This window comes from Phodopus roborovskii, unplaced genomic scaffold, assembly GCF_943737965.1.
Source record: "Phodopus roborovskii unplaced genomic scaffold, PHOROB, whole genome shotgun sequence".
Lineage (NCBI taxonomy): Eukaryota > Metazoa > Chordata > Mammalia > Rodentia > Cricetidae > Phodopus > Phodopus roborovskii.
Window position 1 is genome coordinate 4,302,912 of NW_026126566.1, and position 13,472 is coordinate 4,316,383.

The window sequence follows — 13,472 nt, forward strand, 5'->3', positions numbered from 1 at the left end:
CCAAAAACAAGAGAACATCAGTTTTAACATTGGTAGCATCTCACTTCCCTGTTTCTTCTCAGCCTGAGAAGTTTCTAGGGCCAAATTCTGTCCTGAGTTCATCACTAAATGACCACGGAAGGCCAGCAGACCTGAGAGGAGAGGAAGAACTCTTCATTTCAACTGCACAGGACAGAAAATAAATGGCCAGTCAGGGTATTTCTAAGATAAGCCTCCCGGCATTTTGTATAAGGTTTTTTATCTGTCTGAGGTTAAAATCTTTCTTAGACTAAATCAACAAATACCCTTTGTCCTTCAAAGTCTATCACCTCCGAAGTTTTCCCTGTGTGCCAAGCATCACAGCACCTCTGCCCTCTGAGCAGACAGGATGGTATCCTGGGCTAACCTGTGTGCATCTGACATCAGGAGGAAAAGACAGACTGTCTCTAGTGTGCTCATTCCACCAGGCTGAAGAATGGAAGCCTACTCATTTACTTTTATTACTACCGCAGCCACTCTTAAAACTTTGCTAGGAGGCAGGAGACATACATATTCTCTCTACTCATTTCCTTTCTTAAAAGGCAATAATGTCTGTCCCTTCCACAGACTCCTTCCAACACAGTGTGAAAGAGAACAGTGCACCTATAAGATGGTGGCAAAAATGGAAGCCACATAAGCTGTCTGTAAAAAGGATTTCATACAAAGAAGTGGTGAAGCCAACAACCCTGCAGACTTTGTGAGAAGAAAAAACACAAAGAAATTATAACAGGAAAATAAGAGTGAAGTTCCCCAAAGTCATTTTCAGTTCCAAAGTACCTAACCACCTAGAAAGGTCAGGAGAGAGAGAGACAGACAGACAGACACACATACACACACACAGAGAGAGAGGAAGGGAGGAGAGGGGAGAAGGGAGGGGCAGGGAGAGAGAAGAAGGGAGAAGGGGAGGGGGCAAGGAGGGAGGAAGAGAGAGAGAGAAATTTATAACCAGACATTTTAAACATGAAATTGTTGTACTCACTGTCTGATGGCTTCTGTCACAGTATCGCAGCCCAAAATAATCTATTTCCACGAGGTTTATGTGACGGAAAACATGGTCAAGGACAACAGAACCTTTTGTTGACTTCTGCAAAATAATCCACAGATTGCTTTTTAACAAGGTGTCATGTCTCTCTCCACAGGACACAATCAAATTCTCATCTCTTACGAGCTGCCATCATGGGAGCATTTGTGTAAGACCATGCTACTCTCTCTAGGGTCTGCCTCACTTACAAAGACAGATGTGCTATAAATTACAGTATGTTAAAGAAATGGTCTTTGAAAAATCATCTTAGAAGTATTAAGTTAGTATAGGATTATAAATTCTCTCCAGGATGAAATGCTTCTTTATTTTTTAATTTTATGTGTGTAGGTGGTTTTTCTGCATATGTGTGCCCAGTGTGCACAGAAGCCAAGAGAGGGTTCCAGATCTGCTGTAACTGCAATTATAGATAGTTGTAAATCACTACATATGTGAGTTCTAGGAACTGAACCTGATGGGCCTCTGGAGAACCAATAATGATCTAATCACTGGGTCATCTCTCCAGCCCTAAAATACTTCTTTACATAAAAATAACCCTCCATGTCAATAACATTCAATAAATTCATTAACCATGATGGTGGGTGTCTAAAATCCCTATAAGTGTCTCATTTGAAAAGTGATTTCCACATACACCAGTACCCATACAAGTACCTAGAATAGAAAATCCATAAAATTAAAATAATAGTAAAATCTTTTGTTTTTTTTCAACCCCCCAAAGCCTAAGTCCATATAAGGCCACTAAATATGTGTTGCGACCCCCTCCATGAGGGTATTTTACTTGATCTCTCAACGTGAGCATAGCCAGAAAGAAAGCATTTATTTGGATTGCATTTTCAGTGCTGACACCTATATAAATACACTACTCTGTCTTCTCTCCCTCCCAAGACACATGCATAGCATAAGTAAAGCCCTGGGTTTGGGCTTCTTATTATCTTATATATTATGCAATTATTTGCAAATACAAGAAATGTGTAGGCAGCAAGCAATAAAGCATGCTTGTCTTGACAATGATCTATCAGGATAGCATGAGTGCACAATCATTCAGCCCCCTCTGTTTCCTTGGCCTCATCATGGGCAGGTACAATTGGGCAATGAAAGAAATCCCCAGTTCACTCATTGTTTCCCAGGGCTTTTGTTCAACTGCAGCTGCTCTTGGACAATTACCACTAGCTGCGTAATTATATCAGGTGAACTATATATACCACAGAGCCTTTAGAAAACAGATGAAGATATAAAGTAATAAAATTACACACGTGGAAAAGATAGTCATTCTTACAAACCCCAAATCTCTAAATTACACTGGTTCAACTAAATTGCTGACCCCCCCCCATGCTTCAGTGTCCACTAAACTGTTCACTTAAAGCCAAAAGCTCTTCCAAGATAGATATATACATTGCTGAGCAGCTTCTACCATAATAACAAGGGCACAACAATGTCTCTTGCTGCTCATGTCCCTGTTTATTCTCTACAACAAACATCTGGAGACAAAATCATTCAATGGGAGAATATCATACTTAAAACTAGACTGGGCACTGCCAAAAAGACCATTATAATTCATTCAGTGAAAACACATGCTCCCTTATCTTTGCCAAACTTGGGTTGAAATGGGAGATATGATGGCAAAGGGGAACTGTTTTTATTTCTGTTTCCTTGACTCTGTTAAAAAACAAGTTCTCATTCATGTACTCACCAGCATTCCCTAGCACAGGCACTAGGTAGTTCTTAACTGGGTTTATAAGCTGACCCTCTGGTACTTTAAAATACACACACAGTTTTATTTAGTGTATTAACTCCACTCCATCTGGAAATTACTTTTTGTACTTGGAATAAAGCTTAACTTTGTTTGCAAATAGATGAAAACTGTACCATTGTTTGCTCAAAATCCACGATTTCTTTTAGGATTTGAAGTACCTTCACCTAAAGTCCCAATGCTATCCCACAAATATTCAAGGAACAATACTCTTAATATTTTAATGAATTTAATATACTTTGCTTGCTATCCAAAATATTTTTTTCAAAATTGTCTCTGACAGTTTTTAGGTATTTTTCTCAATGAGAAATTTAGAAGCACCTTCAAACTTAACTTTAAAAACATTTCTGGGGCTGGACATGATGGAGTATGCCTTTATTCTCATCACTTAGTAGGTAGAGACAGATGGATCTTTGTGAGCTTAAGGTGAGCCTGATCTACAAAACAAGTTCCAGGCTAGCCAGGGCTACATAAAGAGACTGTGCCTCAAAACAAACAAATAAATTAATAATGTTAGGAATCGGGAATTAAATGGACAGACTAGAGAAGTAATTGGGGTGGAGGTGACAGTAAAATCAATGTGATTTTCTTCTACAAGTTTTGTGCTGGCTAGTTTTTATGCCACCTGACAAACGCTAGAGTCACCTGAGAAGAGGGAACCTCAATTGAGAAATTTCCTCCATAAGATCTGACTTTAGGCATGCCTATAGCACATTTTCTTAAATAGTGCCTGATGGGCAAGGGCCCAGCCCATTGTTAGTGTGACCATCCCTGGACTGGAAGTCCTGGGTTCTATTAAAGAAAGAAGGCGAGGAGGGAGGGACAGAGGGATGGAGGGAGAAAGGGAAGAAAGAAAAAGGAAGGAAGGAAGGAAGAAAGGAAGGAAGGAAGGAAGGAAGGAAGACAGGAAGACAGAAAGAAAAGGGGGGAAAAAAAAGCAGGCTGAGCAAGCCATGTAGAGCCGGCCGGTAAGCAACACCCCTTATGCTGCCAGGTTCCTGCACTGTTTGAGCATCCTGACTTCCTTCACTGACACCTTACAATGTGGAAGCATAAGACAAATAAACACATTATTTCCCAACTTGTCTTTGGTCATGGTGTTCATCGTAACAATAGTAACATGAACTTATACACATACTCTAATAAAATTTTACCTATAGTTTGTACCAGGAAAAATTATAGAATTTTCTTCCCAAGAAAAAAATGTCCTGTCATCACCTCTGGAACATCTCAATATAATATCATCACAGCCACTGTGTGTTAGGTGGTACAGTGACCAGGAGACAAAGAAATTCTCTACAGGTGAGTCAGTGTACCAACATGTAAAAGCATTACTCTAGCAGAAGAGGAAGACACAGGCTTGAGGACTCCATGTGTCCTTGTTATTTGTATCAGGTAAAAAGCCGAAGCTTATTTCCAAGTTTCAAAGATCCACCAATTCCTGAGCTCAAAATCCTACCAATCCCCCAAACATAGGGCTTGAGATCCCACCAATACCCATCCTGAAAATCTCCACCCTGGAAAACTCCACCTCCAAGAAATCCTACATAAACCTGTCTTCCTTAGTTCCCAGTTGCTTCTTGTCTTGGCAGAGGCAGCCCACATCTTGTGTCTTTCCCAATAAATCTCTTGTGTGAGGTTTGTTGTATGGTGTGACTCTGTGGTATTCCTTGGCTCCCAAATGCCAGGACACCATTTTCCTCAGAGCTGTAGCATTTAGAACTTGAAAGATGGAGAGGACTGGCTGAGAAGCTGTGTGTTGGCTGGATTTAGAATAACCATTGAACACCTGGGCACGTCTGTGAGTGTGTGGCCAGATAGGTTAAACTGAGGAACGAAGACTCACACATTCAGGACTTGGGTCTCAAACTGAGTGAATGGGAGCTGAGCACTAGCAAAGCCGCCCCCCCCCCCCATCCCCTCTTCCTGACTGCCTTTCTATTCCTGAGGTTAAACACTGACAAAAGCAACTTGGAGAGGAAAGGTTCCAACGTGCTTGCACGTCTGATCACACTCCATCACTGAGGGAAGCCAAGGCATGAACTAAAGCTGAGACCATGGAGAAATGCTACTCATGGCTTGCTTAGTGCTTTCTTAGACTCACTAAGATAGGAAAAATGATATCTGAATCATATATATATATATACATATATACACACATATATAATTGTGTTTTAATTTTTTGGCTACAGGGAGATATTGATTCTGGGCACTGCTAAGCTAAACCAACATATATTCTTTTAGAGAGATCTTAACTTCAAATTTTAACTCTAAGGATATGTCACTTTGAAAAAGAGGTTCTGATTTTGTTTCCACAAAAGATGGAAAGCTGTGGATTCCTCCCAGACTAATATGGTTTAATCAAGCAAGACCCCCTGAAGCAGTGGCCCAGGTGATCCAACATCAAAAACAGCCGAGAGATAATGCAGTCTCACAGACTACTACAACCAGGATTTGGCCAGGATCCCCTTGGGAATGACAGTACCCCCAAACAGCAGGAAGCAGTTTGGAGAAAACTATACCCACATTCCCAAACATTGGTTATAAATGTTTGTTTTCATTTAAATGGGATTGGTTATAAATAGTTAATGATCACAGTCAATTTTTTCTAAAGAAAAAATGGAATATGATACAGAAATGAATACTTGGTATGGATTTTGGTTTATTGATACAAATTTAAGGTCAGTTTTATTACATATATATATATATATATATATATATATATATATATATATATTTACTCTTCTGTAGGTATTATGTTTACACAGATTTTAAAAAATGTATAATTACAGATTATAGTCACTGATAACAATCAAAATTTATGTTAGTTAGGTTTTCTAGATATACAAAGATATATTTCAAATGGATAGGTATTCTTTAAGACCTTTTAAATATCTACAGATTGTTGTATTTAAAATGGTTTATTAGGGTTTTTCATGACAATGAGACACATCTCCTGGCAACACCAATTATGTCAGAAAGGAAGGTGGGCATCAAAAAACTCATTATGGAGTTTGCCTTCAACATGGCAGGGATAGCCATTTGGACAAGAAACTGCTCTTGCCTAGACTGCTTGACAGCATGCCTTCCAAACTGGACAAGCAGGACAAATAAAAGTGACTGTTGAACTTGCCAAGGGACAGGATGATCTGCTTCATAAAAAAGTCTGCCAGACATTCTGGGCCTATAGGCTGAAGAGGGATGCCCCAACATTACAGAGGAATTTTGGGTGACTGTACAGGCAGCAAGATGTCTCTGTCAATTCTAGAGTTTATATATTATCTTTCTAGGTCTTTGATAGAGTTGAAGACAGATAGTTATGGTTATGATTTTCCTTAGTTATGATAAAAGATAAGTTACATATAAAACTTTTGACTCACGAAGATAGGATAGATGATAAAATATTTTCTTTATATTTTGCCATATGTTAATGATTAAATATTGTAACTATTAACTCTTGCTTGATAACTGTTTTGTTATATATAATTTTACTATGTTAAAGTAAAACATTTTTATTTAGACAGAAAAGAGGAAATGATGGGGTATGTTCTTCTGTATGCTGTGAATATATATATATATATATATATATATATATATATATATGTTGATGAATAAAGCTGTTTTGGCCAATGGACAGGCAGGAGGGAAATCCGAACAAGGATTGGGAAAGGTAGTAGGCAGAGTTGGGGAGACACCATGATGTAGTTATAGGGAAAGTATGATTCCCAGGAATTCTCAGATAAGATGAGGCCAGATAAGATGTGGAGATGCACAGATTAATAGTTATGGATTAATAATTAAGCAAGAGCTACCCAGTAAGAGCCTAAGCCAATAGCCAAACAATTATAAATAGATATTAAGTCTCAGAGTGGTTATTTCATAACAGCTGCAGGGACCAGACTTGGTGGGGAAAAAACTGGTCCAATGGGACTGAGACTAAACAAAGAAAATCTCAGCAACAACCCATGACCTTCCCAGGCACAGCACCACCACACTTGGCTGGCCCATTCACATCAAACATAAACCAAGAAAGTGCCCCCACAGACTTGCACACAGCCATGCTGAAAGGGGTCACTCCTCACCTGAGGCCCCTTCTTCCTAGAGGACTCTAGCTTATGCTGTTTTGACAAAACTAGACCAGCACACTGACTGACTAAGGATGTGATGACTGGCTGTCTCATGCATGCCCTTCCTAATGAGATGGACTGTATCTCTTATGAAACCATGAGGCAAAGTAAGACCTCCCCATTTTAAGTTGCCTTTTTAGGCTTTTTGTCACAATAACTAGAAAAGTAATACACTATGTAAGTACCCTCAAGGAGCTAAAGCAACCTCTAGCTGACAGACAATAAGGGAAGAACTACCCCATAATCACAAAACTAGGCCAGAAACAAACTGGGAGCAGATTCTTCCACAGTATTTGCCTAAGCAACCAGTAGACAGACACTGGCTAGTGGTCCTGGACTCTGACCTACAGCACTGGGCTGCAATGAGCAGGTACGCACTCAAACCACCATCCATGTAACAATTTGTTGTGCTGAAACAGAAAACTCACACAGGCTTATTATTATGTCCTTTATAATTCTATTGCTGTTAGACTTTTTGATTGGCTATAGTTTGTTCGATGTCCTGAAGAGCACGTCATACACTGGCATTAGCTTTACTCCCAGCCATCTTGCTCTGTGAGGTCCATTGGAACTGCCTCTAAAACTCTACATAGCCTTGAAATAGACCCTCTTTCAAGAAGAAGCTTTCTCAGTCTGCTTTCTCTGCCCTTTTTGTTGTGCTTTTTGATTTTTTAATCAACAAGTGATATAAATCCATCAAGTTCTCCTTAGAAAGCAGAGATGGCTATAGGACTTTTGTCCTCTCATCTAAGAGTTATGTGTTCTTAATGAAGGTGTTCCCATTTTAGTTTTCTGTCCTGGATATATAATATTAGCACCCACCCCATCTGGAGAGAATTTCCACTGTGTGTATTGGTGGGGGTTGGAAACACACACACACACACACACACACACACACACACACACACACACACACACACACACACCTGCACAGTGACCGAAGACAGGCCATAGATGCATGGCCTAGTCTTGACCTCCAGACAAGTGATGCAAACATAGCAAGGACTTAGAAGCAATAGTGATTGACTCCTATGCCAGGTTTTCCCTTATTCCTGAGGTAGTCAGGAATCCAAACAGTGCATCACTTGCCTTCCCTTGCCCTATGGAAGCAGTGATGCTTGGTCCATGAGCCACGGCAGTGTTCCAGGTAAAACCCAAGTGAGAGTATATGAAAATGCCATCATAAACACAACTTATTCTAGCAATGTTAAGCATTCCCATTGGGTTTTTAAAGCTGATTCTGGCCCATGTCACTATGAAAAGATTTATTGGAAAATTACTAAATATCTCCTAGGTTCTATAGACATCAACCTGATGGGAGTCCAGGCTTTACCTGGCCTCACTCACCCACAGCAAAGAACCTTGAACTTTGATACTACTTGATACATCCCTGCCTCCTGCCATGATTGAAGCAATAATGTTCACCTTCAATTGTTTCCTGGTGTTTTCCAAGAATTACAAATAAATAATCTCTGACCAGGTGAAAAATCATATTCTCTTACTATCCCAAAGGCTAGGGAACAACTTTCCTGCTATTTCAAAATGTTTACAGCAAGCTGGATTGCTAGGATAATCTCCATCCTTATCTCTCCTTTGGGTCTTTTCTTTCAAGCACAGAGAATAGGATGAATAATTGGAGGTACAGCCACACAGCAGCTCCTAACATTCTAACCCCAAACAAGCCAACAAGAAGCAACTCATGAGCAAAAATGGAAAGAATTATGCAGGAAATACTGGAGACTTTTGAAAAAATATGTAAGTCAAGCTTTCTCTGTGAAAACTACTTTCATATTCCCACATCCACTAGGAATGTTAGGCACTCTTTCAAATGTATAATCTACTTATAGAGCATAAAATGGCCTAACATGCTTAGTCATGAAGAGTGTATGCAAAAGCAAACTTAAACTGCCTCAAAGCTTGATGTGGTGGCTCATGACTGCAATCGCAGCCCTTGGGAGGCTTAGACAGGCAGATTGCCATGAGTTTGAGGGCAGCCTCCGGTAAAAAATAAGACCCTGTCCCAAGAAAAGGAAACAGAGTTGGGGAGCCTCCTCAATATGGAAATTATGAGCATTTCTTGCATATGAGAAAGTCATCAGTTTTGAAAAACTATCATTCCCAAAGTACCAGGGACACAGTCTTCCAAATCTGTGACAGCTTTGCATTTTCACAGAATCTGGATCTGAAAATATCCAGGATTATCTTTCTTCCTTCAGAGAAGGAAAATCCTCTACAGAGAAGCCACAAGTAAAGCACCCAGTGTTAGGCAATGGATGCCATTCTGACATAAGACAGGACAAGGCAGCTGCTGACTCCTGTAGACCTCTAAGCAGAAGGGGTGTGTCCACACACACCTTGAGAGCACAGCCCAGTCAGCGCCAGAATCTTGAGTTCCATTCTCCTTTCTAATGAGGTCCTAAAAATACCTTCCAGCTGGGATACAGCTCCATGATAGCATGCTTGCCTAGGATCCTCCTCCTGCCTGCTCCCCCGTGTCTGTCTCCCTCAGTCTGCTGTAACCCAGGCTAGCCTTGAACTTGGTGTTAGCTGAAAATGATTTTAAATAAGTTCCTCCATCCCTCCCACTGATAAGATTATAGGCCCCAAATGTTGTATGTGGTACTGTGGCTCAAACCTAAGAACAAGCACCCTACCAACTCCACTTACACCCCAGTCCCAAATTACTTCTCTCTGGAAGATGGGGAAAAGTAAACCAATAAGCACAGAGGAGCAGAAGACATGGGGTACAAAGAACTGTAGCGAGGGAAGCCCATGTCTGGTATCAAAACCCTAGAGACATTAAAGATAAGGGGGGGACAAAAAATAAAATACAATGAAAGACTTCTTAAGGCGACCTCTGAAGGAAGACAAGGAGAGACATGGTTTTCATGTATTACTTGCGTAATGTTTTTAAGGCCTTTAAACCTTAAAGAACAGAAGTAGAATCAAGGCATTATCTTCTTGTGTTCAATGAGGTTACCCTGTTGCCCATTTGGCACCTGTAAGAAATGTGTGGGGACACGATGGGAACGTGGCGGTAAGCTGTAAGTTGTCGCTTTATTCCTACTTAAAGATACTTCAGGATGTCTGAATCTGATTTTTTCTTGAGCCCTTGCAGCAGTCAAGCATAACCACAACAGGCCATGAGACTCCACTGTGGACAAGCTCCTCAGCCCTACACCAGACGGCTACTTTCATTTGAGATTTAAGGAAAGCTTGCTTCTTCACTTCTTCCCTAGCAGAGAAAAGGCCTGGGTGTGATTGCAGTTAGCATCCCTGCAGTTTTCCTGTCTGCTTCTAAGAGAAATCCAGAAGCCACAGAAGATATAATTATAGCCACGGCGCTTAGCAACATGCCTAAGGAGTTTCTAAATAGATAAACAAAATTGTGTCTCTAATAATCGGCTTCCATTAGTGAAATCCTCACCGCAGTGTTGAATAAGAATTCAACCATCCGAAAAGCAGTTCTTCCCACTTTCAGGGGTGCCCCCTGGTATTCTGGCTGATGGTCACGTTCTCTTCTCTGACGCTTCCGCCATTGGTCTCTGCAGATCTCCACTTTGTTATGACTCTCTATCCACTGGACCCACAAAGTCTTGATGCTGCTGCCGGTCTCAAGCTATTTGACCCTTATTAAGTTCATCTGTTACTTCTCTTTTCTACTAATGTGTAGACAGTCTACCCTTTATCCAAAAAGCTGAGAAACAAAAAAGTTCAGATGGTTTGGAAGCAGGTGAATAATCTAATCATTTATAATCCCAGCAAATGCCTTAAAAGTTCACTGAATACTGAGAGCCAATGAACAATTGAAAAACAGAACTATAATGAAAACATTGTACTCTGACTCCCATATCTTATGAGGCTTCCATTTTTCTTGGCCAATCAGATTAAAGTAAAGAAGAAATGAGTAGATTCACTACCCTACTTCATTGGATCCTCAAAATGGATTCAGTTCACTTTTAATTAAAAATTTCCCCTTTGTTTTAGTGATATATAATTCCAAGAGACTCAATATATTCTAAAGGTAAAATAAGAAATCAATATCTTAAGTTTGAAATATATAAAATACTAAAAAGTAGAGGTTCCTGAAATTAATATACACACACACAGAGAGAAAGAGAGAGAGAGGGAGGGAGAGAGAGAGATTCAATATATTCTAAAGGTAAAATAAGAAATCAATATCTTAAGTTTGAAATATATAAAATACTAAAAAGTAGAGGGTCCTGAAATTAATATACACACACAGAGAGAGAAAGAGAGAGAGAGGGAGGGAGAGAGAGAGATGTGTAATTTTTCCATGCAATAAATTATACCTGACAAGAATTCTGTTTTCCATCATTAAGAAAACAGAAAAGATTGGGCATAAGACATTTAAGCAAATAAGGAAAGCATCGTCCCTTTAATAACCCAAAAAACCTTAAATGTTACAGAACACTCATTTGCCTTTATAATGAGAGTGAATAAACTGCCTGTGGCATTTCTGGATTGTGAATTGTATGTCATATAACTCCGCAAATAGTCATAGGTTCTTTTCATACCAGCAACTTTCTAAAATAACAGTCTCTAGAGACTGGGATGTGGTCTTAGAGAACAACTCCCAGTGAGGACTAGCTGGTTTGGAAATACCACCAGTGGGCCTTTTAACCAGAACAAAGGATCCTTCAAATGAGTAATAACACCTTTGCAGATTAATGTGACATTACAAACCAGAAAGGCAGGTTTTGTTCAGCCACATAGAATGATAACGACTGCACTCACTCAAGACAGCTTGCTCCTTCGTGATGGGAACATGAGCTTCACAAAGGTCTTCGCTGCTGTGCCTGTGAAAACCTACCCTCCGTCTTTATTTTATATCTTGAACAAAAGGATTTCCATGGGAAACGTAAATCATATTAAGTGTTTTAGCATAGGTCCAGTAGGGTACAGTAAGTAGGGACTTGGAGGAAGCACTTCTCAGGCATCAATGGGACCCTCTCACCAGGCAAGCAAGAGAAGCAGCTCTTGGTGGCTTTTAACCATGGGCCAGCCTCACTTTCATTAACTAAGAAAACCCTTTATCATGGGGGAAAAAATGGAGCTTTTCTTTTTCAAGTTGCTATTTTTCATATACAATTTGTGTATCCTGATAAACCTGGAATGAACTCTTCTCAGCCCTTAAGGTTTTAACTATTTATTGGTATGCACCAACCTCAAAAGTTAGCAGCTTACAATAGCAATCAATCATTTGCTCATGATTTAATTTTGGCCAGAGCTCAGGACAGCTGGTGTTTGTACAACTGTGTTGAAGAACCCAGTGTGACCTCACTGGCATATTGACAAGTCACCTGAAGTGGGTGATGTGGTAGGGCTGGCTCATCCGCTCCCTTCACCTTATAAGTCTCTCCAGCAAGATACCTCATTCTAAGGTAAGTCAGTGCTCCGAGAACAGAGACCAAAGCTGGCAGCATCTGTCCTGCTGTGCTGTTGATTAAAACAAGCCATAAAGTCAGTCCAGAAGGGAAAGGAGCAAAAATAGATTCCTTCCCTTGACAAGAGCAATGACATGGACCTATACTGAGTGGATGGAGAAAGCAGCAGCTGCCATCTTTGTAGGCAATGGACTTGATCTGCTTCCTCTCGACCCAGCCCTGTTCTTTACAATGTTTTCCCCACCTAACTCACTCTTTCTCTCATACTTCAAATTACAATAAGAAACTAGGAGTAAATTATTCCAGCAGTCTGTGTTTTAAGAAGTATGCTAAATGCTTCAAATACTTTCATCTTCACAACAGCTATATGAAATGAGCATTTTATTTCTGTTTTGTAAGAATTGGGAAGAGGTACAAGTAGCATGGTTACTGCAATGTAGAAAGGCATGGGGCAGGATTTCTACCCAAATTCTGTGACCACAGCTATTCTCAAGGCATGGAGGACACGAGGAACCCTCCATGATCCATGAAATAACAATACTCCTGTGTGGGTACTACCTGCAGCCCCAGCACTCAGGAGGCAGAGGTGTGAGAAGTTTTGCAAGTTCAAGGTAGTTCGGCTACAGAGTGAGACCCTATCTCAAACATATAAATAAACAGAACAGAAGAACCTTATGATTTTATTAGCTTGTTAGTCATCATTTCACATTCCTTCTTTTAGAAGCATTGACATGGTTCCTGATGTCACCACAGATATTAACAAACAGTAAGAGAATCCAGCCATCTTTTTTGAGACAGGGTTTCTCTGTGGCTTTGGAGGCTGTCCTGGAACTAGCTCTTGTAGACCAGGCTGGTCTCAATCTCACAGAGATCCATCTGCCCCTGCCTCCCAAGTGCTGGGATTAAAGGCATGTGCCATCACTGCCCAGCAAGTCAGGTATTTTTAAACAGGAAATGTTCTTTATTCTTTCATTTCTGGAAAGCCTTGTGCATCAGCCCTAACTCATTTTATACATGAGGAAACTGGACCCACGGGTGAGCTGCCTATATGTGGATACAGGGCAACTGGCTAGCAGTCTAAGAACAGAATCAATGTAGAGTGATTGCCACTAAAACAAGCACTTCCCTCC

The 13,472-nt window shown here is 40.3% G+C and overlaps 2 protein-coding genes across 3 annotated transcripts in view; both read right to left on the minus strand.

Annotated features, from left to right (window-relative positions):
* Window positions 1-13,472, minus strand: part of Stard4 (StAR related lipid transfer domain containing 4) — a 1,044,307-nt gene that overhangs the window by 608,779 nt on the left and 422,056 nt on the right. The window lies entirely within an intron of this gene.
* Epb41l4a (erythrocyte membrane protein band 4.1 like 4A) overlaps window positions 1-13,472 on the minus strand; it is a 188,272-nt gene that overhangs the window by 104,985 nt on the left and 69,815 nt on the right. For both annotated transcript variants that reach the window (XM_051202348.1, XM_051202347.1), the window contains exon 3: window positions 998-1,102. In XM_051202348.1, coding sequence (XP_051058305.1) covers window positions 998-1,102 — 105 coding nt within the window. The remainder of the gene's footprint in view (window positions 1-997; window positions 1,103-13,472) is intronic.